Genomic DNA, 27698 nt, shown 5'->3' on the forward strand with positions numbered 1-27698 from the left:
TAAATAGTTTATAAACATGCAATATTTAAGCACTCTTACATGACTATTGTACTAGCTACAGAAGTTTGTGCTGTGCAAGGAGGAGTGCACAAAGAAAGAAATGTCATGGAAAAGATGTTTTCTGAATTCTGCTCTCTCTGAGCAGGTGTTGTGACAGAATACGTTAGTTCATTTTTCCTTAAGTTTTAGATGTAAAGTTAATGTCTAAAGTACATTAAAATGTCTTTCCTGGACTGCAATCAAACTTCCTTTACAACTTTTTTCCATAAATTCTATTTTGAGTTAAAAGTAGGAAAGGCAACTAATTATTGCCATGTTTTTCATGATCACATGATAAATAAATTTAATTGGTTTTCCTCTAAATTTACATGGCTTGTAAATTCACTCATGAAAATATTTGTGCAATTTGCACAAAAGTTGCCCAGAATTTATAGTTAAATGATCTTCAGTATTCAAATGAACATTAGCATCATTATTGCCTTTGTAGAGATGAGAACATCTTTTCAATTCTTGATCAGTCATTAAAGTGAGAGGCATGATTCTGTGCTTCAAGGGAAAAACTTGTCAATGTGAGTTTCTTTTTTGAACCCAGACATGAAGAAACTTGTCAATTCTACTGTGACAAATCCATGATTTAAGAGATATTATTTTAAAAACTAACTTTTACTGTTCTATATCTCTAAAGAATAGCTCTTTGCAGTTTTAAATGTGCAAAATGAGACTGATCATTTACAGGGGCTAAAATCTGAATGAGGTAGCTACTCTGAGCAGTATACTGTTAAATAGGGTTTGTCTTGTCTTCCCTGCCATCCCAGCCCTGCCATGAGTGTAGGCAAAACTGTGTTAGTCATCACCTGCAGCAGAGTGGAGCCAGACTGTCTTTTCGAGGGCACCATAGCCAGAAAAGTTATCTAGGGGAGACAAAGATGATGCTTTTTGTCTGGCCCAGTCTCCTGGATTTCACCCAAGTGAATTAGAGTATGTTCAAGTTAAGTGCTCTTTTCCCTCCCCACCACCTGGAGCCTGCATCCATTCAGATGGCAAGGTTTGCTCACTGCAGCTTCAGAATGCCTGAGGAATAAACATGTTTCCCTACTGAGTATTTCTGCATTAGTCCCCTGGAAAGCAGTCACGCAGAACTCAACTCTTATAAATTATATGGCCTCAATCTTCATGCCCCTGGCAGATGAGGACAAATATGCAAATACTATGCATAGTTTAAGCTGTCAGTTAAATACAACTTGGGTTTGTCTATTTCTGTTACTTAAATAGCTGCATAACAGTTGGTGGCTTTTAGAAAAACCAAAACAAAAAAGGCTAGAGTGGTTTTGATTCCAAAACACATTTTTTCTTCCATGATTTAATTTTTACCATAAATCCTTCTCTTCTAGGTCTGAGTCTTTCTAGGATGGTAGGATTTAGGAACTTTTTCTCTCTCTGTATTTTGTAATGGCTATGAAGATGTTCACAGTGTCACCATAAAGATGCATGTACCATTAAATATATCAAAATGATGAATTCCAGTCCCATACATGTAAATTAGATGTTTCTTAAAAGATCCATTTGCAAAATAAAACTGCCTACACAGTTTCCATAAGGTAAATAGTTGTTTCTCATAAATCCTTGTATCCTCAGAACAGTGACTTAAAAGAAGATTGCAAGATAGCATTCTTTGCTAATAAGTGTATTGCTCTAGTCTTGAATTCACTACTTTAAGTTAAATATTGGCTAACTGCAAATATACATCTGCAACAAATACATGGTATTATGCTGGTACACATTTACATGTCTCATCTTATAAAAAGCCCTTTCAAAATTCTAAGATTATCTTAATAAAACAAACCCGAAACAAACCCTTTTAAACTATTTCTGTATCAAATTTAAAATATGCAGCAACTTACATAAGAGAACACCAGGCATACATTATTTTGTGCTTTTGTTTAAAATAAGTACTGACTGTAATCACTGTATGCAGGACATTTCCATAAAATTTTCCACTTTATAGAAGACTTGATAATGAAAAAATTAAATCAGATCTTCATAAAGATCCTTTCTCTTCCTTTGGCAATCCCACCTTTTGTTGTTCAAATAAGCTTTCTATGTCCAATAAATGAAAAGGTAGATATAGCTTATGAGCACTCCAGAGTGATTTCTGCTTTCTGAAGTCAAATGTTATTATGAAGTATATAGCATATATTTCTGTATCATATTTGCAGGTGTTTTTGCATACATGACATTTCTACATTTATATGAAAAGTTTTACCAAAGGTAAAACTTTAATAAATCTTCAGATGCACTTTTCTAGAATGATAAATAAAGAAGAACAGGCTTGGAAACTGGTAAATTTCCTTAGTTCCTATAAACAGAAAACCTTGTCTAAGAAAGTATCTAAAACTGCAATTTGTTTTTGTCTTAATTTGAAGTCCAGACAAGGAAATATTATGGATCAAATTACTACAGAATTAATTTCTCATCTCTTAAAAGAATCCTGTTTTTAGTGCTATAAGAAGTTCATACCGTGCTTTTTCAGTTTTTGTGCTTTTAGTTTACCTTTAAACTTTTAATAGGAAATCCTCTTCCAAATAATCTTGTTTTGTGTATTTTCTTTTCAGGGGATAAATGTAAACCTACTGAATACACCGAAGTGAAAAATATGTTACTGGATCTACAAAACCAGAGATACATTGCAGAATCAAAAGATAAATCTGTTGGTGAGAAAATGGTGTTAAAGAAACTTCTTATAGATCAAATGTTCGATCATTTTGATTCAGACAACAATGGACTTGTGGATACTAAGGAGTTATCTCAGGTAATGTTGAGTTTTTGTTTCTATTAGCACAGTGACTATTCAGATGTCTCAGGGCATGCACACAGGGAATATCATGTCTTGGGATACTTTAGAAAATGCGAGTCTCTGAGGTGGAAAACTTCATTAGAGAATTTTTTGAGTGGCTGAATGATTCAGAAATTCTGTAGTGATTGTTTAGAAATTTGAATATAATGCTTTGAAGTATAATGCAGTGTGTTAGAACACTCCAGGCTAATGTGATCATGAGTTGTTTTATTATCCACTGCGTGCTATCATCCAGTTCAACTGTATAGATGTATTGTAGAAGTTGAAAACAATTAAAATAATGAGGTAGATCACTTCTGTAATACTAAAGAAGTATTATTGCTTTGTCTTATAGATAGAGAAGTATAGAAGGAATCTTGTAAAGAGAGTTCATGGTGGTCTCTAAATAGCAAATTTTAACTAATTACAGATATAAACCAGTAATTGCTGCTCTGGTAGGCATAGCAGCACTTGCTTTAACCTACCTAAAAGGATTGATTCTATTAAAGAGTGTTGATGGAGCAATTGTACTTTGATTTACTAGAGGTCTGAGTTTGAGAAACCTAATCACGGCTAAAGTGTATTAATGAGTCTAATACTAGGCAGCCAATTAAAATTTTAAGAAAAGTAAGATTTTTTTAGATGTGAGTGTTGATCATTATCCTGTTTAAAGTTGCATAGCAGTGTTAAGAAATAGGATGGAGTTATCATTTCCATACAGATAACTTTGAAAATTATAGTCACAATTCCAAGGACCAGAGGGTGATTGCAAATATAGGCATCATGTCAACTACTAATACATTATTTCAAAATATTAATTTAAAAATACTTTTCTGTACTTTTCTAATATTGTTTTTCCTGCTGCTTTTAGATTCTATCAGAACTTCAACTTTTAAGGGACTTTGGTGCCTGTATATATCTCACAAATAATAATTTAGATATAAATATACTATATGAATAGATAATATAGATAGGAATCACATATATAGATTTGTAAAGTATATTTAATTCTTCTCTATTCAGTTGCTTCATGTACACTTTTCCTTTTTTTTGTGTGTTAAACATAGTTTTAAAATAATAATTAAAAATCATCCATTATTATGTTTTCAAACTTTCAATATACACTTTTCTCAACATTCTTTCTTTTCTATAAAGAGCAAATTATTATGGCAGCTGTAAAGTAGTGCTTTTTCACAAGTGTGGAAACAAGTCAGCCTTAAACCTCTAATATTTTGGTTTTGGTTTTGCTAAAATTCATTGCAGAAACATCAAATTACTCAGCCTGCAGATTAGTGTAAAGTGAATTAATTGTTGTAAACTGTTGTTTTGTTATTGTATGGCTTGAAAAGAGACACAATTAACCCCATGAGGGACCCATGCTGGAGCAGTCTGTTCCTGAAGGACTGCACCCTTTGGAAGGGACTGATGCTGGAGCAGTTAATGAGGAACTGCATCCCATGGGAAGGACTCACGTTGGAGCAGTTCATGATGGACTGTCTTCTGTGAGAGGAGAAGATTGAGAGGAGTTCTCCCTCTGAGGAGGAAGGAGTAGAAAAGAGAACCTGTTGGGAGTTTCAAAAAATCAAGTTGCCACTGTTGGCCAGGTCCATTCCCTCTCCCAGTTTGACCCATTTCTGGTTTTGGAATGTTTTTGGGATTAGTCTGGAGGCAGAGATCACACTGTGAGGTTACCTGTCTTATGGCAGTATATAAATTCCTAGCGATAATGTCCTGAATCAGGTGTTTATATAGGGCCTCTGCTCCCCAGTGCCTCTTCCTATGCTCTCCCTTACTACAAAACATATCAGATGGCTAGCTATGGATACCTTTCCTTCTGGAGTGCACGCCCACCCTTCTTCATTCTCCCTTCCAGATCTGTGATTAACTTTAGCATCCCCTTTTTTATAATTTGGCTTTCTTATAATTTGGCTTGCCTTCAAGGAAAATTTGGAATTAAAGCTCCTTCCATTTTACCTGTCTCCTGGCTGTTTCTTTTGCCTCTCTGTCTGCCAGCTCATTTCCTTTTTCTAATTCCGAATTTGCTTTTTGATATGCTCTGATGTGCACGATTGCTATTTTCTTTGCCTCTAACAACTTCAGAATTTCTTCTGCATGTCTAATGTTTTTCCCTTGGGATTTCAATAGTTTCCTTTCTTTCCACTTTGCTCCGTGGGCATGCACAGCTCCAAAGGAGTACTTTGAATCCATATATTATATGAACTCATATAATGTTCATGTTCTTGCCTTGGGCCAGTTCCAAGGCTCAGGTCGAGGAGATTATTTTCTCCTTCTGTGCAGAGGTATTGATGGGCAATGGCTCTGACTCTGTTACCTCATGGCAGTGGTGACAGCATATTCTACATGCCTTCTGCCATCCAGGACATTGCTGCTTCCATCTGTGAACCAATTCTCTCTGCATTTTCCGTAGGAGTATCCTCCAGATCCAGGCGACATGAGTATATTGCTCCAATGGTTTCCAAGCAGTCATGGTGCCCTGGTTCCCCTGTGTTTCCACTAAGGAAAGAAGCTGGATTGTCAGTGTTAGTGACCACAAACTGGCTGCAGGCCCCATTCTTTGTCCCCCTGCTCTCCTGGAGAGGGAGAATATAGAGAATATTGGCAGTGAAGTTAAGTCCCTTGGAAGAAAGGAGTTTTTAATATTTGGTTTTATTTCTCATTTATCTTAGTCTTGTCTGATTAGTATTGAATTCAGTTAATTTGTCCCCAGGTTAAGTCTGTTTTGCCCAGAACAGTAATTGGTGTGTGATCTCTCCCTCACTTTATGTTGGCCCGTGAAACTTTCATTATCCAGTCAGGGTCAACCATCCACAGGGAGACATTACTGTACTCCTGAAAATGTTCTCTGGATTAGGAGAATTTTTCTCAGTTGTGCTCACAGTCAAAATTTTGAAATCTCCAGAGTTGTCATAAATAATTCCTCCTGTCTGCATTTTAAATGTAATCATATTAGAGGATATGAAAAGCAACACTTGCTGTAGAAAACAAGGACTCCTGAAGTTAATTTATGTTCATGTGAATATTGAAGTTCAGTTTATAGTGCATCTTAAATTTTACATCTCGTCAATCTTGCTGTGCAATCAGGCCCTTGGATTGTATTTATTGTCTCATAGGTCATCCTACCTAATGTAAAATTGAAATGAATCAGTTGGAGATTGGAAATGGTGACAGCAACATTCCAATTTTATTGCTGTATTTTGGATCAAAAGTCATAAGGTTATTGAATTTGCATCTTGATACAAGAGAAACAAATATTCCTCTCCCAAAAAAAGGCACAAGTACTGTTCTTATGAAAAAAACCGAATTCATATAGTAAGAAAGGTTTGAGTTTTTTTTTTGTTTTGTTTCAGTTTTATTTGTTGTTCATTTGGATTTTTGTTCGTTTGGGTTTTCTGTGGTTTTGTTTTGGCTTTTTTGTTTTTTAAATATTTCAAATATGATAAAAATACATTAAACATTGGCAGACTATTTTTTTTCTTCTGTTTGAACAATTCTAGCATCTGGGTATAATATTTTTCATGGCTTTGTAATCCAATACAGAATTGCAGCTAAAAAATAATTGTACCTCCAATACACATTGTAAATGTAATAGGAAAACAGTAGGGTTACATAGCTCCATACAGGCTAAATGGACATTTTTTTTCCAATATAAATTCTTCTCTGCCTTGACTGCTTTAATAGCTGGGTGTGACCCATTTAATGTTTTGGTTTCCAAATCCTGTATTGGCAAGTGAGATATGATTTTGAAAGGACTTATGAATTTAACCTTTTAGACTACTCTATTTTTAGAAGTAGGTACTAACCAGAGAGGGTGTCTATCTTTCAAAACTGCAAACTGTGAAATAGGCAGAATTATCATCATCATCTCTGATCAATGTATCTGCAAGGTTTGCAGTGAGGAGTGAGGTGAGGTGGTTCCTTGAAGGGTTTGTTTTTAAAGCCTTTTGGCACATTTTAAATGGAATGCAAAATAATGGAAGATAATTTAATCATCTGGTTAGCCATGAATGTTCAGTTATTAACAGGCTAATATTTTTATCTATTTTATCTTATGCAAAACCAAACCAAAATCTAACAAAAATTTGTAAATCAAATACCAGTGTTTCTATCATTGTAGACTGCTTGATTACTGTATGTTGTTTTTGCTGTATAGAAGAGGAAAAAGAGCAGAGGTGTTATGGGTAGGCACAGGAATAAAATGTGTTTTTCCAGTTATGAATGCAGTTATTCTACTATGGTGGAACTGCCATTTTGTAAATAGTAAGCCCTTTCTGGTTGCCATCAGTGAAAGATGAATAGGCTCTAAAAATGTTTACTCTTGCTCAGCAATGAAATTCAAGTTCCTTTTTGATGGAAGAAGTGTGTGAAGTGAAATAATCTATACTTGATTGAACTTAGAGATGCTTTTTGAAGTTTATTTCTTACACTATTGAACTAAGAAAGCAAAATTTTACAGAAAAGGGAAGTGACATAGCCTGAAAGCAAGTTGAATATAATAATAGTAATAGTAATAATAATAATAATAACAATAATAAATTGAAAAAATTTTCCCTCTTCCTTTCCCTTCTTTCAATGATCAGTTTTTAGATTCAAAGAAAGAAGTTAGAACTCTTATTTATGAACTAGTATCTGTAATTTCAAATACCTGAATATATTACTTCTACTTACCAGGTTAACATAGGATAAATGAAAGCACATTACATTTCTATAAAAACTCATTCTTACTTCTGCAAAAACAAAATAAACACCCCAAAATTATTTTGTTTTTATTTCTGTAATACTGATTATACTTATCAGTATAGCTGATACTTTATGGGTCTTGTTTGCAGAGGCTCAGCTTTTATAAATTGCATCTCTGTCACACTCTGTTTCTTAAACATATGTGGTAGAAAATTTTGCATGTTGAGTTATACTTCTATTTTTTTTTCTGCTATTAATTAGGGACATACTATTTAGGTTACATTGCCTTTTTTTACTCTCACCTAGGAGATACTAAACATGTGTTATATTCAATTCTAGGTTCAAAATAAAAATAAGAACCCTACATGAAACTTTGAAATTGGGGGAAATTAAGACTCTCTAAGCAATGAGTAGTGAGATAAAGCTTACAAACACTGTGATTGTCATACAAAATCTAAAATCTTTATCTTTCTTAGGTATCTTTGGTTTTCTCAAGTAGCAGCATTCCCCTTTATATTCTTGCAGGCTGTGAAGGAAGCAGGAGCAAGCTTCATTTCTTTAGAAGGTTCAAGAACTGGTGCTAACTAAAGTGGACATACAGCATAATGGTCCAGGATTTTGTTTGCACTCATTGTTTTATCTGGTTAAGTCCAGAGACACAGGCTCAGAGTGCTGGTGGTTCCAGGTTTAGTTCTGAGATGCAGAATTTTATCCAGCCTATCTATGTGGCCCTAATACCTCTTCTGATCTTATACTGTGAGCTAGGCATCTATAGCATTGCATTTGCAGACACCTAAGGACACATTTACATCTTCTGAGTCAGATTAGGTCTTTCCTCTGTTAAATGAAGAATTGGAAAGGCAGGGAAATGTGCCTCTCATTGGAGAAGTTGGCAGAAAGACACCTCATACCTGAGCTATGTATCTTGACTAATTTGGGATAGCATTGAAATAATACCTTCAAGTGAAATTGTGCCCATGCCTTTGTAGGCCCCTAGGTGTGGGTTTAGCAGCTCAGGTATCAGTTTGCTCAGGGATCTCTGTGTCCTTCTGTGATGCACAAGTCCTGTATCTTTACATATATCAAAAGCATCACATTACTATAGACACCAAATAGAGGATTGTGATGCTGCCCTACAGAACTCGGTGGTAAATTATAAGACTATTGATTTATTTAGATTAATCGAAGCTAAAGAAAGGAACAATTTACCAAACTTTATTATCAATTTGGTTTCATAATTAATCAATTACTTTAATTTATAAAATTTATGCTGCTGTGGAAGATGATGGAACAAGAAATTGAAACCCCCCCTTATGCAGTCAGAATTAATTTGGAGCACAGTTCTCACAGTGTCTTGTGTTTGATGTACTTCGTGTTTTATCAAGCACTGAGTGGCACTGTTGTGATAAGGTACTTTCTCTTAGGGAAGATGAGCACACATTAACTGATTGAACCATATTTGATTTAAAGGAAGGTTTTGTTTGTAGTTGAATTTATGTAGCATTTTCTTTGGGGAGGTATATAAAGGCCATTAATCACAGGCAAGTATAAAAACACTGACCAATAACACTTCAGGTGAGGTGGATTAATGAAGGATGTGTTACGTTATTTGTAGTCTAGTTTTATAACATCTGAAGATTTTTCATTTTGACTGTCAGAAATCAGATTAAAAGGAATGAATCGATCTATTCTGATGTGCAGTTCATAATTTTTAATCATTTAATAATTTAACTTTCCCAATCTTCCAAAATTTGGTGTTGTACTGACTAAATTTCTGTTACCTCAGTATAGTGTTTAATGGGAAATAGATAATTGTGTGCTACATCTTTTAGAAATTTAATTTTTTCCAGAAAATGCAAATCCTTCCTCCATGTTTCAAAGAGTATAAAATTCTGATGGGTAAATTTCATTTTTTTGGAAAAGACATATTTAATTTGAAAATGTAGGTAAGTTTCTAAGTTTTCATTATTTATGGGGTTTCACAATGAACCATGAACAGTTTTTCTGTTTATTTTATCTTTTGCTAGTTTATAATGTTGAAAGTAAATGCTTCATTGTCTTTATGCAAATTCAAACTAAAAATTGTGAGCATAAATATTTGAGAACCTTCTCTGGTATTAATTTTCAATTTACAAGTTGGAAATAAAATAATCTATGTTTGACTTTTATGGAACAATCATAAAATTGTGCAGACAATCTTAATAAGGTTTTAACATTTATAGTTAGTATTTTGCTTCTAGATTGTGACTTGATAAAAATTTTGCCAGTTTTTCTTCTGCCTCCCTAACAAATCACCATTTAGTTTAAACGAGGAACAAACAGTCTGGGTTTAAAGAATTGGCTTAAGAAACAGTTTCCTTGCATTTTACTCTTCTCCATGGACAGAAATTAATAGAATAATAGAATTTAAAATTTAAGGTGCATTGTTGGATCATCTGTGAAACACAAGTATGATTACATGATGGTGTAGAGTCTCATATGGTTTCTAACTTTGTATCACAGTTGATCTGCACTTCAATTTTTACAGAAACAGATAATTTTTCAAAATCCAAACCCCCACACACTGAGTTGTACCTGATTCTGAGTTGTATCTCATGTGATTGAGTATTAGTCTCCCTCCCTTCAAAAGGAAAGGCCAACCAACAACCCAAAAGTTCCATGAAGGTTATTTTTTCTTCTGATCACAGAGCTAATCTGATCCACAGATCCCATTGGAAAATTGGGAGGTGGCTAGATCCTGCACAAGAGAATTCAGATTGAACAGCTCTTATAGCAGGAAATCACAGACAAATAAGATTAATCATCATATGAAATCACTTCTGTATTTTTTTAAAATCTACCCTCACAGACTCACAGTTTGGAGGGTTTATCAACAGTGAGTGTATTTTCCAAAGTATATCACCAGCATAAAATGTCTGTACGAAATCAAACATTGAGTCTTTTATCTGTAATCAAAATGATAGGTTTATTGGAGACATAAATTAAATAATTTCCAGGATAATAAAATGTACCTGGCTGTAGTATCATTATTTGAAGTAGCAGAATAATTCTATCCATTTTTAAAAAATAATTATTCTTCTTTTTAAAAATATGGTGCTTTTCATTTGTAATTGGTCAATTTGAACAGAAAACAGATTTTAGTTCAAAGAATGGAAGCTGAGAACACTAATTTTAAATTTAAAACTTGGTATAAAGCCCGGTGCTTTGGGGACTTAAAAAATGCTTTTTTCAACCTTAGGTGTAAAGTTTCATCCTTATTTGTACAATTGAAGATAGTGAAAGCAAGCATTTAAAACAATGAAACAATGAGAGGAACAATGATTCCCATACTGAATGTTCCTGGCCTTGAAATCACAGTGATTGCTAGAGGTTCCAATACAGACAATTACATATTTAGTATTTCTTGTATAACTGTAATGGGTTTAGAGTTACTAATTTTTCCCAGACTACATTTTTGTCCTTTATGTACCAGCTGCAAGATCTACACAATTTCATATTTTCTTAATTCACTTTAATGTGAACTCAATAAAAAGGCTTTTAAAGGATGGGAAGTAGTTAGCAGTAATATTCAGGTAGCATAGTATGTTTTTTTTAAATTCATAATAGCAAAAGGCGGTTTTGCAGTGATTTTTCTTATCTTTGTAAATGGTTTTCATACTCTCTAATGTACTAACAAGGTGATTATCCTTTATAATGCTTTTATATTATTATGTAGGAGATGACTTCTGGTAGCATGAAATGTTTGTGTCTTTTCTTTTCCTCTAGTGCTCCTGTTATTCCCTATTATTCTTTTAGGTATTTTGTGTTTACATGAATAGTAACTGAATTAATTCCTTTGCAGAACAACTGAAACACAAAAGCCCCTGTATCCCTTGTTTTTCAGAAGATATTCCCTGTTGATACAAATATAGTAATGGTTTTGCAATTATCATAGGAGACTGATAAAGGGTTGGAAGAGTAATTATTTTACCTAGGAATTAACTACAGTTATATTTTTTCTGTGCCTAATATAAAACTGTAAACTCTGCAATATTAAAATGAAAAGCTGTTTAGTTTTGGCTCTTTCAGTTATGTAGTAGTACTTCTAGTACGTGCCCTATGTAATATGAAAATTCTAAATCACTCTCAGCATCTTAAAAATTCCTCAGCTGGAATCTAAGTAGATGTCTATGACATACACAGACCTAAAATAAAATGGTGCATATATTAAAGAACATTTCTCTGGGATAAGTTCATTGGAGTGAAAAATCTAACATCTATTAATTTTGACCTATTTACAAATTGTGTGTGCCCCCACTGAGAAACAGGAGTCTTTTTAGGTCAGCTACTTATATAATAGGTTTTGATAAGGTAATAGTCTTGTCAAAAGCCTGTAAGAACTTGATACAATTAGTAGGGTAGTAAGAGTTTATATTAGCTATATTTGAAAGTGTCTGCATTTGGTTTATGTGGTTAGAAATTAGAGAAAAAAGACATTATCCCATTTATACTTGGGAAATTAATATTTTAGGTATATTCTATTGTTTCTTAATCACCATTCCTGTATATATAAAGTAAAATCAAATTTAAAATTCCCTATTTCTTTATAATGCTTCAATCTATCTTCATTTTACATATATATATATATATATATATATATATATATATATATATATATGCAAAATGGATATTCAAAGAAACTTTTGTGTAATTTCAGGGAGTTTGTCCTAAAGGTATTAACTTTTAAAAGTGTAATAAATAATGACAAAGTAACTGGAAATCCCTGACTTTACACAGTTGCAGTACATTGCCACACAGTAACCTTAAAATTATCTATTAAATGATTATTAGAAAAAATTAATTATACCAGAGAACTGTAAGAGCTCAGATGTAATTTCATGGTTATAATTTTCTTGTCAGGTAATAAAACGGGACGAGCTTGGCAAGGAACCGTCTGACTGCTCTGTGTTCGATTTGCTGAAATATGATGATTACAATGGTGACAAGCATCTAGCTCTAGAAGAATTCTATAGAGCTTTTCGTAAGTACCAAGACTAGACTGTTCCCTGAGTCTATTTTCTCCTTCTTGCTTTGTTTTTCTAAATGGTAATTTTTTATTTTTGAAGCCTGAAACGTCTGGATGCTGTATGTAAATTAGTGCAATTTAATAGTCATGAAACAGCAGAAAGCCTTTTAGCAGAAATAAATGATACCCAGCAGCTTCTAGATTTATGAATTATTTTGGTAATGGAGAATTCATGGATAATCTTTCTTGATTCATTAATAAGTTGGTGTTGTGTGCAAGTGGCAAGTAGTGTGGTCAAGACATAATCAATGGAACCGAAATACCTCCCCACACCCTTTGTTTATGTCTGCTGATAAGAGCATTTTGGACAAACCCAGCAACAAATGTGCCACTTCTATTAGGTACCTTACAGCTTCACAGGACTTGTGGGGTAGATTTGCAAGGTATTTGCTCTCTGGATGCCAAAGGGGTCTTAGGACAAATGTATGTAGTACAAACAAACATCTTTACCAAACCACTAGGTTAGCAGACAAAAGACAGGTGTTAAGAGCTTTTATACAGGATGTTAAAGGTAATATCCATATATTTTGTTATATCCAGATAAAAACTGATGATTTTTCACTCTTATCTACCTCAAATTTAAGATTCAGTCTTGAAATCTGACTTTGGTTTAAAAGTTGTTGCTCCAAACTCAGTAACATGGCAGCACAGAAGATCAAGTTTGTCCTAAATTCTTTTTATAATTACTTATTATACATTGACTAGTCCATTAATATATCTTCATTTTGAGTAATTAAAGACTGTTGCTTTATATCTTCTTGTACTTTATCTTTGGGCAGTTGAGCACCCAGCCACTTTAGGTGATATCAAATGAAAAGGGATAAAAAAATGCTTGACATTTAAAGCTCTAAAGTAGTGAACTGATATTAGGAAAAAAATAGCTGCATGGAAAGCAAGAAGAATAAACATGAAATGAAAAATTAAGACAGACTGCCTAAAAGTATCTTAGTTTAGACCATTGAATTAGATTTTTATTTCTCTGAGAGTCTTTCAGAAAGTGTGATTTTGTGATACAGCTAAGCTGAACAAATTACTGCTCCTAAAAATGACTTGATCCTCCTTCCTGAGGTTATCAGACTGCCTTTCTTGCAGTGTCCTAACAGTCACAGTCTCTCCTCTGAGTCACTTACTAAGTCAGCAGAAAAATATTCACCCTCCACATCCCACCCCAATCCTCTTGTGTGACCTGAATTGATTAAGTGAAGTGTCAGACCATAACTCATGCAAAAGAAGTGTGAGCACAGCCAAGAAATAAGGTGGAGGAAGAAAATGGGAGATATTAGGACACTGTGGTGGCGAGATAAATTAATTCATCTGCATTAGCAAAACACTAAATACCTTAATTTCTTTTTTAAAAGTTTTGATATAAGTTTGGGTTGCAAAAATATATGATTTATAGAAACACACTTATTAGCTATGATTATATGGCTAGATGTTGTACTTCTAGATTGTGATTAAGTGCATAGATGTAAAAATTGATATAGAAGCCTTTAACATATACAGCAATTGAAGAAAGGTAAAGACACGTTTAAAGCATTAGCATGATTTTTGCAAACATTGTATTAATGGAAGCACAAAATTCTTCTTCCAAATAAGACTTTGATGTGTCTCTGAGGGACTGTTTTGTGTAGTTGTAAAACTCCAGACATCAGAATAGCTTTTTGTTATATATTTTTAATGGACTTTTGAATAATGAAAATAATTTCCATATGGTACGTTAAGCATTGCCTTAATATGAATGTTAATGAAAACACTAGATTATGTAAGATTAGCAATCATTTAGGTTTCTTTGTTGCAGTAGAGTAGTGGAGAAGACCCTATTCAAAACTATAAAGGTATCTTGGAAGATGATTTTCTAGAGTAAGAGTCATTCTTCTATTTCATTAACAAAACTTAGATGTATTCATTACATATTGGAAAAAAAAAACTAATCAAAACTAAAACCAGATACTACTTCACTGTATGGTGTGTGCCCAGAAAGCCAAAGAAATGTGACATAATATTAGGCTCCGTAATAGAGATAAAATAAATACTCTTGAAGTAAATTTGAGGAATAACTGTAGTTCCACTTCATTTTATCTCAAGAGAGTTTGAATTCAGTTTGACCTATCTCACCACCATTAAGAAAACTTATATAATGCTATAAAAGTATAGGAAGCCAAGCAAAACCAAAACAAACTGGATGTGGCACCGAGTCACTCGACTAGTGCTCTTATGGCTAGTCAAGATGACACAAAGCTGAAACCAAGCTCTGCACACAAGCCATGCAATTCCAAGGTAAAGCAAATGTGACAGCCACTGAGGCCTGTGCTGTTTGCCTATAGCAAAGCTTGTGAGATGCTGCTAGCAATGCCAAGTGTGGATTTACCAGGATACAGAGAATTAATATAGACATGGAACAAGATCCACGCATGGAAATGTGTACAAGAAGCACTAACAACACATCTTCCACACACTATTCCACAAAAAATATCTCTTCAATTAAGCACCCACCTACAAAATAGTTCAACATTTTAATTTTCTTCAATAAAGTGGCATAGAAAGGTTGCAAAGATTTATTCCAAATGGAAATAAACCTGGGTTTTTTTCCAGGGTCTTCTTTAAGTACTAAATATTTTCAAGTTTACATTCTATTTTATTATACCATAATGATTTATTCTTTTTCTTATTATGTTACATTGTAATTATATGTTGTAACTTTAAAATTATTGGAAAAGATAATTTTTTACCAGCTCGGACACATTCAAATATCTAGAATAAATAGAAAGCAAAACAAGAAAAGTTTTTTTCCGAATTATTTTCATAACTATCTAACGAATAAAAGACAATAACTGTGTTATGGTATTTTCAGGAGATTATCCTCTAAAATTACAGCCTTATTTGTTATTTGGAGATATTTAAAAGATTTAGCCATTATTTTAAATGAAAAAGTGCTCCTAGAATTTTTGACCTCTTGCATGATCCCATCAATTGAACTTGACAATGTGTTTTTCATGTTTTTTTATCCTTTTATATCTACAATTTTAATGGTACACATGGAACCTAATCTCAGTTTAATACCTGCTACTCCCAGTGGAATTGCCTCTATCCCTAGTTGTAGTGAAGAGATGGATTTGAGAAATGTCAAGTTCTCATTGAAGTTTGTGCAACTGCTAGAATATGTGTTACTGACTTTCATTCACTCAAAATGGCAGTGAAGAAAATTTGGCTTTGTGATGATGGAGGAATTGATCCTATTCAGAGCTTCCACACAGAATTCAAAGGAGCTTTTTGGTTTGTTTTTTTCTTTTTCTTCTTTAGTTATGTAACAGAAATTGGAGTCATATGAACACAGAAGTTCTACTGCAAGGTGATAGAGGTTGGGCAGGGCATTAGGGGTCACAGTACCATAGTTTTTATGCATGGCAATACCACAAGAGTTCTTTTCAAGCCAATTTGTATCTAGCACTGCTAAAATAGAAAATGTACAATAGTTAATAAAATATCCTTTAAGTCATATTTGAATTTGATAAACTTTAAAGAGGTCTCATTTTCTAAAAGTAATTGTCCATAACTATTCTTTATTAAGTATAGAAGAACTTCTGAAAAAATAATGAGAAAGCTGGAGAAGGTGTGAGAGAAAGCTTAAGGGAAATTTGTGTCCTCAGCCTTGGCCTAAAAAGGGGATAGTGGTAATCAAGCATACTACTAGTGTGCACTTTTCCAGCTGTGAATTCAAATTATATTTAAAAATACTTAGGTAAGATTTTGAATACAGGATTAAAAATCATCTTCTCTATGGTGTTGAGCAAATGACTCCATTAAACAGTTTCTTTTTAAAGAATTAGGCAATTGCATTTTATTTAAATATAAATTCCTATATTTAGAATTAATTATCAGTCTTGTTTCATTAGCATTTGCAGGTAGGATTTTTTTTCATTGGCATACTTAATCAAAAATTTTCCTCACAAATACCAGCAATTCTTTTTTTAACTTTAGAAGTAGAAAAGAAACCACCTTAAAAGATGAAGCATAGGCTATTTTAAAGGTATTAATATGCACATAATTTTATACCTATACATACATACACATACATGCTTGCTTGTATTCTGTGATTTACTTTCAACAGTCTCATTTTATCTGACAAAATGGATACATATAAGACTGGACAGCTAAATGTAAATAACTATGTGCAATGGAATAAAAAAAAGTCCCTTTCCCCCTTCAGAAGGTCAGACACTGAGGCAGTAACTAACAAAGAAAATGTGTGAGAGGGTGTTCTCAGCCTTGAGCATTTCTGACAAACTTCACAGAATGTTGCAAGCAGATGAAGATGCTTACTGGCTTCTGTAATGTTACCTGTTAGCCAGACCACTATGATTTTCTGGTTATAGGCTATTTTCACTCATATCATGAGGGATAATTTTTAGTGCTGTAGCATCTCTCTCCTAATTATTTGTCTGCTATATTCCAGAACAGTTTAATTAGATCAATATTGTGTGCAGAGAAAAACCTGAAAAATTAATTCCTTTAACACAAATAGATAAAGCAGAAAGTTTAGCTTTAGCTAGATTTTTGGACCTTGGGACTGAAGGAATCAGCTGGTTCAGCCCTCCACTGCTTTGGCCATGTCATGTAAAATTATATCCTAAAAGTGATCCAGTTCCATCTTAGTGTTTTCTTTTTGCTTTTCTGCATTCTTTCCTCAGACAGTCCCAAGCTAAAGGATTTTTTACCAGCAAACATTCTTTTTAGACGGGGAAGGATATATTTAACATTTTCTGAAAGGGCAGGCAAAATCCTAAGATGGAGCCAAACAAAGGCTAAAAAGGGTGTAGAATACAGTTTATATGCTCTATAAAGTAAATCTCAACCAGTGTGCTTCCTTTATTTTTCAAAGGTTTTCTTTCTTTGGTTAGTGTCTCCTGTGGTATCATGATAATTTTGTGTTCACTGTAAATGTTGTCTCCTTTTGTTTTTCTTCTAGTGTTCTTTTCTAAAATAAATAATCTTACTAGTTTCCCCCCCATATCAAATAAAATTTCAAAGCAAATACTTCAAGTGGCCTTCATGGTGGGCTCTAATATCTCAAGGCATAGCACAACCAAATAAAGAGTAATAAATTATTCTGTTTGATCACTCAGCAGATGTATATGTAGGCACTTCTTTTGTAATTTCAGTAGAAGGAATGATTCTAACTAACTAATAACATTTATGAATATAACTGAATGCAATTAATATAAACCCCAAATCTATTGTACATAATTGAACTAACTGCTCTATGTAACAATGGACATCATACATAAAGTGAAGGAAAAAAAAATATCAGTGTCTCTTGGAATTGATTTGTTAGTGTAGAACTATTCTGGATGTTGTCTTATGCTCAAAAAAAGGGCCACAGAAGGGCTGTGGGCACTGAGAACTTGACTATAAAAATTACCCCATGACATACAAGAAAGTTTGAGAATTATCTAGGCAAAACAAAATATGACCTAATCAGTCATTCTTCTATTAATGATGCTTTGTAGTTTTGCTGGAACTACTTGAGCTTTCAGGCATCACTTGGCACTGTTAACAATATCTAATCTGTTGTGCAGCTGTTATTCAGGATCTTGTATGTTCCTACTGTACGAGCTTATGCTGTATATATATAAAAGTACTCTCAGTTTTGAAATGCCAGTCAGGTCAGATATCAAATTTGAGTTTCAAGCACTCCTTGTTGCTGAAGTATTTGTATGAAGTAATTTATATACCTCTAGTAATAGCAGATATTATGGAAGTTTTTTATCTGGTTCAAAATTGCAGAACTTGCTTTGGCCTCACCTTTTAGGAGAAAGTTTCAGGTCAGTAACTAATATGATCATCAAAATCAGTAATTTGTTGTGTCTTGAATCATGGAAATACAGTGGTCATTATAAACACATATGCATAGTTATTGCATTCTCTCAGTCCTGGAAAAGTATTCTAAAATATTACTACTTTCAGTATAATACATCTACTTCCATTTTAAGTTGTCAAATGCAATAATTACAGACGCATGTTCAGAAACTTTTTTTTGAAATGTGAATCTTTGTTTCTGAAGCAAAATAGACCAGAATTTAAAAACAAACACTTTTGGTTTGAAAGACAGGTATTTACTAAGAAAGGCAGGAGCTTGTTTTTGAGATGGAGAGTGCAGACCTTTCCTTCCCCCCCTCCAAATTATTATAATTTTGGAATCAGGGATTCTTAGGCAAACATATGGGAATAAGAATAACAGTTCTTTACTAAAATATTTAATAAGACGAACGAAACCAACACCAGCTATGAGAATTAGCAACAAAGAGAACAGTAACTCAGTTCCAGTCCTCTTTTGGCAGACGCCTTCTCCCCGCGCTCGGTTGCCGCTGGTGGGCAGGGCGGGTCCTGCGGAGGGCTGGGGTGATGGTGGCGGTGTCCCAGGTGGGACAGGGATGGAGGGGGTCGGTCAGGCGCTCGCCTGGGCGCTTGGAGGGGGCAGGCTGGAGCAGGAAGGCAGCAGTGAAGGCAGTAGAGAAAGTGACTCCCGGCCTTGGGATAGTGGGGGGTGGTAGGCAGCAGCACTGGATGTTTTCTTCCGACTCTACTAGTGAGAGAGAGAGAGAGCGAGAGAGCACAGCTACTCCCACCTCCTTTTCTCCCCTGGTTTCGCAGTGTTCTCCCTTCCCCCTCTTTGTCACTAGCTTTCTGTGCTAGGGTGTAGCCAACAAGTTTTCTTAGCATCACAATGGGAAAAATACCACAGAGAGAAAAGGGAAAAACCAACCCCCAACAAAAACAACCAACCAAACAACCAACTCCACAACAACGTATAAATTTTAAATGGCCTATACTGAATTACTCAAGGGAGCAAACAAGACTTCTCACAAGATTCCTTAAGTTATCTTGAAGTCCACAAAGGCTACCTCAAAAAACATTTATATTTCAAATTAATTCAGTATGAAGTCTCAAATACTGTATTTAGTGTGTAATCTGAGTCAGAGCTTTATGACTGTGATGAGTCTTCAACAGTAAAACACATTAACAGACACTAGAGGAAACATTTTGTGAGGGAGAAAGAGGTATCATTCTGTCTCCTGCTACTATTAATTCCTTTTCAGCAACAACTTGAGTGTATTGGATGGTTCCAGTGGGTGTTATATTTCACCACTAGCCTCTGAAAACACCAGTTAACATCATACTGAGCAGGAGCTATTGGACTTCATGGTGATTTTTTTTTTTTGCTCAACTTGATCTATTTCTCAAATTCTTACCTGTGCTGTATGTATTTTCAGTCTAGAGAATCTCAGCTGGAAGAAAATGCACTCTCTTCTATTCGATGGGCAGAACTTTAAACTGGTCGTCAGAAACAAGGAAATATCTAAGGCTTTAAAATATTGTTTCACAGATTGAAATAGTGTGCCTGAATTTTCTCACATGCCACTAAGTTAATTCATTTTGATACCAAATGATTTTTCTTCATGTTTTGGGGGAATCAAATAACAAATTTATGGCCACAATAGGTTTGCATGAGTACACTTAAAAAAAATATATTTCACAAGCTCTTTGGGCATCATACTAAAGAAATTTTGTTTATGAACCTCGAGCTCTGCTGAACTCTAATCCTATCAGTGCATTTACCTGGGAGCTTTTGACTGCTTTGGTGATATAAGTTACTAGAGATGGCACTGTGAAATACAGTATTGCAGAGGATGAGGACTGGAACAAAACACCTTAATTATAGTAGCTTTGTTTCAGACAAGAGGTTTGGTAGAGGTTGACTTGCATGGTGTTTGTTACTGGCTCGAAATGCTGGAGAGTGAACTCTTATGTCTATCAGTGAGCTTATTCTGGAGAATGCCACAGAATGGTGAGGAAAAACAATTACACATATTTGGTTGCAGTTAGAAAAGCACCTCAGTAATAGATCTATGGCTTATTTCTCAGGAATCAGCTATCTGTGATCAGTTATAGTATTGTTGCTAATATTTTTGTTACATTGTGAATTGTGAGAATATTTTCATTTCTGCATAGCAGTGTACCTGTAAGATTAGGCTTTGATTATTGTTCCAATGCCCACAAAAGCCTTTATGTAGATGTTTTGAGAAAATTTCAAGGAAAATTTAAAATTAAAATTTATAATTTGTTTCATTTATCAACTATTTTAAAGGAAGCTCTCTTCTTAAAGGGGGTGAGGTGGAGAATGATTTAAAAAATCATTAGAAGAATGTAGAAGGTTTTTTGGTGAGCTTTTCTCACTAAACCTTTGAGAAAAGCACATTACATTGAACTATGAAGTTTTTTGCAGAATGCCCTCAACTATCCATTAAATACTGTCTTAAGCTGCAAAACAGGACATGACCAAAAGTATGTATTCTACCACCATCTGTTGAAACCAGGTGGGGCAGTGATCATTATCTCCATGGGAGATATTATCTGCTAATGGTCAATCTATTAAAACCAAGTGGGACAGTCATCTTTATCTTTTTCACAACCCATCCTTCCTCCAGGAAGATAATGTCTGCTGCTAGGCCATTAAATCCCACTGTATGACTGATAAAATTACATCATCCATTGGGAGATGCTCCAGCAAGAGAAAGGAGTTAAGCCTTTCCTATCAAGATAAAAACTGAGATTTTGAACACCAAGGCAGCCTTTTTCCACTGGGTTCCAGAGGAAAACTGGACCTTTCCACATCATCAATGGACCTTCAGAGGAAAACTGCACCTTTCTACAAGACCACTGCTTCAACTGAACCACATCTGATTCAGGCTGCACTGGAAAATTTTGAAGCTCTAGAACACCTGCAATATATCTATGACATCACTGTGTGGGGGAAAACAGCAATGGAATGTTTGAGAAAGGAGAGAAGATCATCCAGTTTTTGCTGGGAGTCAGCTTTGCCATTAAAGAGAGCAAAGTCGAAAGACCTGCCTGAAAGATCCAGGCAGTGGCAAGAAGGACAGTGCCAGATCCCCACTGAGGTCATCAATAAGATCACTGCAATGTCTCCACCAACAAGCAAGAAAGAGACACAAGCTTTTCTAGGTGCTATCGGCTTTTGGAGAATGCACGTCCCTGAATACAGCCAGATTGTGAGCCCTCTCTACCAGGTCACTCGCAAGAAGAATGATTTCCATTGGGGCCCTGAACAACAGCAAGCCTTCGCCCAGATCAAACAGGAAATCGCTCATGCAGTGGCCCTTGGCCCAGTCAGGACAGGACCAGAGGTAAAGAATGTGCTCTACTCTGCAGCTGGGAACCATGGTCTGTCCTGGAGCCTTTGGCAGAAGGTGCCTGGTGAGACCCGAGGCCAACCCCTGGGATTCTGGAGCAGAAGCTACAAAGAGTCTGAAGCCAATTACACTCCCACAGAGAAGGAAATCTTGGCTGCCTATGAGGGAGTTCAAGCTGCCTCAGAGGTGATTGGCACAGAAGCACAGCTTCTCCTGGCACCCCGACTGCCAGTGCTGGGGTGGATGTTCAAAGGAAAGGTTCCCTCTACTCACCATGCCACCGACGCCACATGGAGCAAGTGGATTGCCCTCATCACGCAGCGCGCCCGTATTGGTAACCCGAATCGCCCTGGGATTTTGGAGATAATTACGAACTGGCCAGAAGGTGAAGATTTTGGTCTCGCTGATGAAGAGGAGCAGAAGCAAATGACCCAGGCTGAAGAAGCTCCACCGTACAACCAGCTGCCAGCAGATGAAACACGCTACGCCCTTTTCACCGACGGTTCCTGCCGCATTGTGGGGATGAACCGGAAGTGGAAAGCTGCCGTATGGAGCCCCACACGACAGGTTGCACAAGCTACCGAAGGAGAAAGTGGATCGAGTCAACTTGCTGAACTCAAAGCTGTTCAGCTGGCCTTGGACATTGCTGAGAGAGAGAAATGGCCAAAGCTCTACCTTTACACTGATTCGTGGATGGTAGCCAATGCTCTGTGGGGTTGGCTGGAAAGGGGGAAAAAGGCTGAATGGCAACGTAGAGGAAGACCAATCTGGGCTGCTGATGAGTGGAAAGACATTGCCACTCGGGTAGAGAAGCTCCCCGTGAAAGTCCGTCATGTGGATGCCCATGTTCCCAAGAGTCGGGCTAACAAAGAACACCGACACAATAAGTGGGTAGGTCAGGCTGCTCAGATAAGAGGTGTCAAGGATAGATTTAGATTGAGAACACAAGGGAGAACTGTTCCTGGCTCGATGGGCCCACGGTGCCTCAGGTCATCAGGGCAGAGACGCCACCTATAAGTGGGCACGAGATCGAGGGGTGGATCTAACCATGGACAGCATCTCTCAGGTTATTCATGACTGTGGCACTTGCGCTGCCATCAAGCAGGCCAAGCGGGTGAAGCCCCTCTGGTATGGGGGGCGATGGTCCAAATATAAGTATGGAGAGGCCTGGCAGATTGACTATATCACACTGCCTCAGACCCTCCAGGGCTACGTGCTGACCATGGTGGAAGCCACCACCGGATGGTTGGAGACCTACGCTGTGCCCCACGCCACTGCTCGGCACACCATCCTGGGCCTGGAAAAGCAAGTCCTCTGGAGGCATGGCACCCCTGAGAGAACTGAGTCAGACAACGGGACTCATTTCAAGAATGGCCTTATCAACACCTGAGACAGAGAACATGGCATTGAGTGGATATATCATATCACTTACCATGCACCAGCTACCAGGAAAGTTGGACAGTGCAACAGGTTACTCAAGATTACCCTGAAGGCACTTGGCAGGAGAACCTTCAAGAATTTGGAAATGAATTTAGCAAAGGTCAACTGGATAGTCAACACCCAAGGGTCCATCAGTTGAGCTGGTCCTGTCCATCTGAACCCTTGCATGCAGTGGATGGAGATAAAGTCCCTGTGCTACACAGGAAAGATGTTTTAGGAAAGACTTTTTAGATTAGTTTCACCCCAGGCAAGGACAAACCCATCCGTGGGATTGTCTTTGCTCAAGGACTTAGACTTGATGGGTAATGCAGAAAGATGGAGAAACCCATTGTGTAGCACAGGAAAACCTAATCTTAAGTGAGAATCGTGTGGAAGGTTTCATTATGGACAAGGTAATAGAATAAGGGGTGGATAATGTCTCAAGTTGCAATAAAGGATGTATTCTATCACCACCTGTTGAAACCAGGTGGGGCAGTGATCATTATCACTGTGGCTAATGGGCCATCTATTAAAACCAAGTGGGACAGTCATCTTTATCTTTTCCACAACCCATCCTGCCTCCAGGAAGATATTGGCCACTGGGGAAGATATTGTCTGGGCCACTAAATCCCACTCTATGACCAACAAAATTACATCATCCCATTGGGAAATGTTCCGGCCATGGGGAGGAACCAAGCCTTTCCTATCAAGATAAAAACTGAGATTTTGAACACTAAGGCAGCCTTTTTCCACTGGGTTCTAGAGGAACACTGGACCTTTCCACATCATCACTGGACCTTCAGAAGAAAACTGCACCCTTCTACAAGACCACTGCTTCAGCTGAGCCACATCTGCCACTGCAGGAGAACTGCAGCCACCATTGAATGGGACTGCTACCAACACCCTGACTGACGGTGTCAGGGTTTGTTCTTTGTAATGCTGTATTTCTATTTTAATTTTCCTAGTAAAAAATTGTTATTCCTATTTCCCGTATCTTTTCCTGAGAGCCCCTTATTTTCAAAATTATAATAATTTAGAGGGAGGCGGTTTTTCTTAGCAGACACCTATCCTCCAAACTGAAACAATACCATAAGGAGGAATTGGCTCAAAAATATCTGCATTACAAAGAAATATAGTGAAGAGACCCTTCTAGTTCCCTTCATTGTTCATGTGGATTAGGTTCCAGTAAAGTTTTCTTACTTTAGGAAAATTAATTCCTTCCTTTACTTTAGGAAATTTCATTCTGAACTTAATTTATCAAAATAATAGAACAGTTCATAGTTTTACTGTAGCATTTCTCCATAGGTTTTAAATTTGGTATATTTTTTTCTGTTTAATAAAGTGATTCCATAGTGTGAAGGGTTTTTTACGTTGTATGCTTTTGCAGTTTACAACTATCCTAGTACATGTGTATTTTTGACTAACTGAAGGAAATATTTTATTGAATATGTCAAAGAAAAATTGGATAAAATAATTTCAATGTTAATATTTCAATTTATTGCATTTTAAATAAAAATAAATTGATCTTGGCATCCCAAAAGCATTTGAAAGTATATTCAATTCAAAAAATATGTTAAGGTTTGGTTTTTAAAGAATATTTTTCTTTAACACATCTATTAATCTTGTTGTTCTACTTTGCAACAGTTGCTAGCACATATATTAGAAAATGCTAATTGTTTTAGTACATTTACAAGGCGCTTGGATAAAAGGATTCCATCATGATAAATTGTTATTTCGTGCTAGTATTTAGCTTCATTCTCTGAAGTTGTATATTGACTGAAGAAAAATATAATTTCTATGTTGTTATATTTACTCAGGAATTTAGGATCAATTCAGTCCAGTAGTGATAGAAATACTTGGTATGTTTGAAGATATACATGAAAAGCTTTTTTTTTTTTTTTTTTTTTTTTTTTTTTTTTTTTTTTTTTTTAAATTTTGTTTGTTTTTTTTTTTAAATTTGATTTCAGTAAGTCTTAATCTCTTGTCTTCAAGCATTTGCCTGCTTATTTGCCTCTAAGTGTTTGTAAGTAGCTTCTAATATACTGTCACTGCTATAAATATTTGTATGTGCATAGAGTTAAGGAGTGTGTCACGCCAGAATTTAGGCTGCTAGAACTCGATATAAATATTGACAACTGTATGGGTAGGGCAGAAAGAATATCGACAACTCCAGTTAATTGTATTTTAGTGGTCTGTGATATTGTAAACTGTGAGACTAATTGCTTCTCAGCACTGCTAGTTTTTCAAATCTTCAGAAAAAAGCATCTCATAATTGCGTATAGTATTGTTTGTTATTCATTAAAGAGTAACATGTGAGCTGAATTCAGTAGGAATATTTATATATGTACAGGTTGCATATATTTGATAAAATTATCTATCATGAAATAGATGAAATTGTCTGACTCCACTCCCTCTAATAACTGCAGCCCTTAATTTAGCTGGATGAATATTATCTGAGATGTGTAGATGTGACACTTAAGGACATAGTTTAGTGTGGACTCTGCAGTGCTGGATTAAAATTGGAAATTGTGGTGGTGGTGGCATTAATTTATGTATTTTCAGTAAGAAAGGAAATAACCTAGTTACGGAATTAATTCCCTGTAAGGACCTTGGAAGTTTCCTGTAGACCTGACAAAAAACAATCAGTGTCTGATTTTAATATTGACACGTTGTTACACCAATGCAAAAGTTAATGGGCCTTTGTGAACACACACAAAGACGAACCAGCTCCGGAGTTGTCTTTCTCCCCGGTACAGGCAGCAGGGCGGGCGGGGCGGGAGGGCCGGCCAGGCCCGTGGGCCGCAGGGCTGGGATGGATCCGGGCCGGTTCCTGCAGGGCCCCCGGCTCGGTGAGCGCCAGCCGAGCCGGATTTCCCTCCCCAAGGTGCGGGGCTGCCCGTGGCTCGGCTGGGATGCTGCTGCTGCTGAGCCACACCGGGAGCCTCGGGGCCTGGGAGCAGCTCCGGGCAGGCCGGCCCACCCCGCCTCGGCCCTGCAGCCCGGCTGTGGGGGGAAAGGGCCGAGCCAGCCCCCTGGAATGGATGCAGCCAGAGCAGCCATCAGCCTTCCGGGCTGGGACCCCGCTATCCTAGCCCAGCCTCCAGCGTGGCCGCCAAAAAGCCTTCCACCATAAACAGCTCCTGGCAGTGACCCACCAGGTACTGCATCACCAACTGCAGGCCGGGCAAGATATTAACTCTTTCACTGCACAGATGAGACTTGCACCCCTTGCATCATGTCTCTTGAGTGAAAGAAAAGGACAGAGATGAAGACACACACAGAAACAGCATGGTGACATCGAGGTCAGACAAGAAGGGTTGGGATTTCATGGGCAGGGACAAGGAGATGTCATGGACTTAAACTCTCTTGTAAGCTATGGAAAATATGTGATTGATAAATCAGACTCCTTTTTTTCACCCTGTAACTCACAGAAGTGCATATGGGGTGGTGGAGCATTCATATTGTAAACATGGGCATTTGTGTTGAAGTAAGCAGATGTTGAAGTAGATGTGATCCCATGAGAAGTTTGAACAGAGAGAGAGAAGAGTGTGATGCTCTTTGTTCCTGCGGATGAAAAGATGATCTCTGCTCCCAGAATTGAAAATTATTTCAGATTTAGAAGAAGAGAACTTAGCTCTGAACTGCTCATCCTCAAAATAAAACCCCATAAATAGACATGGTCCTCAATAACAGTTGTGGGGAAAACTGTGACTGATAAGATAAAACACAGTGATAAGATTTCTGCAGCTGATCCGCTGCTGATTCGCTATGACATTGAAGCCAGGAGAGAGCTGTTTTCTTGTGAAGTCTCCATAAACTAAAGAGAGAGACTCCTCTCCCTAAGTAAATTAGAGAAAGATTATTTTAGCAATGGTAAACTGACTGATTTGTTTCTGTACGTTGTCAATATGAAAGAAAAGAGGGTGGGAGGGTGGGGGAGGAGAAGTGTTCTGAAAGTTTTATTCGGGTTCTTATTGTTTTTTCTTTTAGTTTATATTAATAAAGGTTTTCTTTATAATCTTCAGTGTTTGAGAATGTTTTGCTCCACCTCCTAATCCTATCTGACAGCATGAAATGAATAAATAATTCTAGTGGGTGCACTGGCAATTTAGCCACTGCTAAACCTACCACAGAAATAATGATTTTATAGGTCTTTTCCAATCTAAATGATTCTACTGTCTACAGCCTAAAAACATCTTTGCAATTTTCCAAATGTATTATGGATGCTGTTGGATATTAAAAAAGCCAAAACTTGCTGCTGAATATTAAAAAAACCTAGTATTCTCCCCGACCTCCAACAAGAAAACCTGTACATTTTCTACCAAAGGAAATGAGAAAACAGGTTAATAAAATATCTCTGCCTGTGTTATATACAGAATTAAATTGCCAGTAGATTCTCAAGCTGTTTTTCTAAACACATCAAGCTCACAGAGTGTCAAATCTTAAGTTAGCAAATGATTTATATGGAAAT

At 36.4% G+C, this 27698-nt stretch overlaps 1 protein-coding gene across 2 annotated transcripts in view; it reads left to right on the forward strand.

Moving 5' to 3' along the window:
* FSTL5 (follistatin like 5) overlaps nucleotides 1-27698 on the forward strand; it is a 283314-nt gene that overhangs the window by 147168 nt on the left and 108448 nt on the right. For both annotated transcript variants that reach the window (XM_079306656.1, XM_079306657.1), the window contains exons 5-6: nucleotides 2613-2809; nucleotides 12431-12551. In XM_079306656.1, coding sequence (XP_079162782.1) covers nucleotides 2613-2809; nucleotides 12431-12551 — 318 coding nt within the window. The remainder of the gene's footprint in view (nucleotides 1-2612; nucleotides 2810-12430; nucleotides 12552-27698) is intronic.

This window comes from Erithacus rubecula (assembly GCF_903797595.1).
Source record: "Erithacus rubecula genome assembly, chromosome: 5".
In the NCBI taxonomy this organism is placed as follows: Eukaryota; Metazoa; Chordata; class Aves; order Passeriformes; family Muscicapidae; genus Erithacus; species Erithacus rubecula.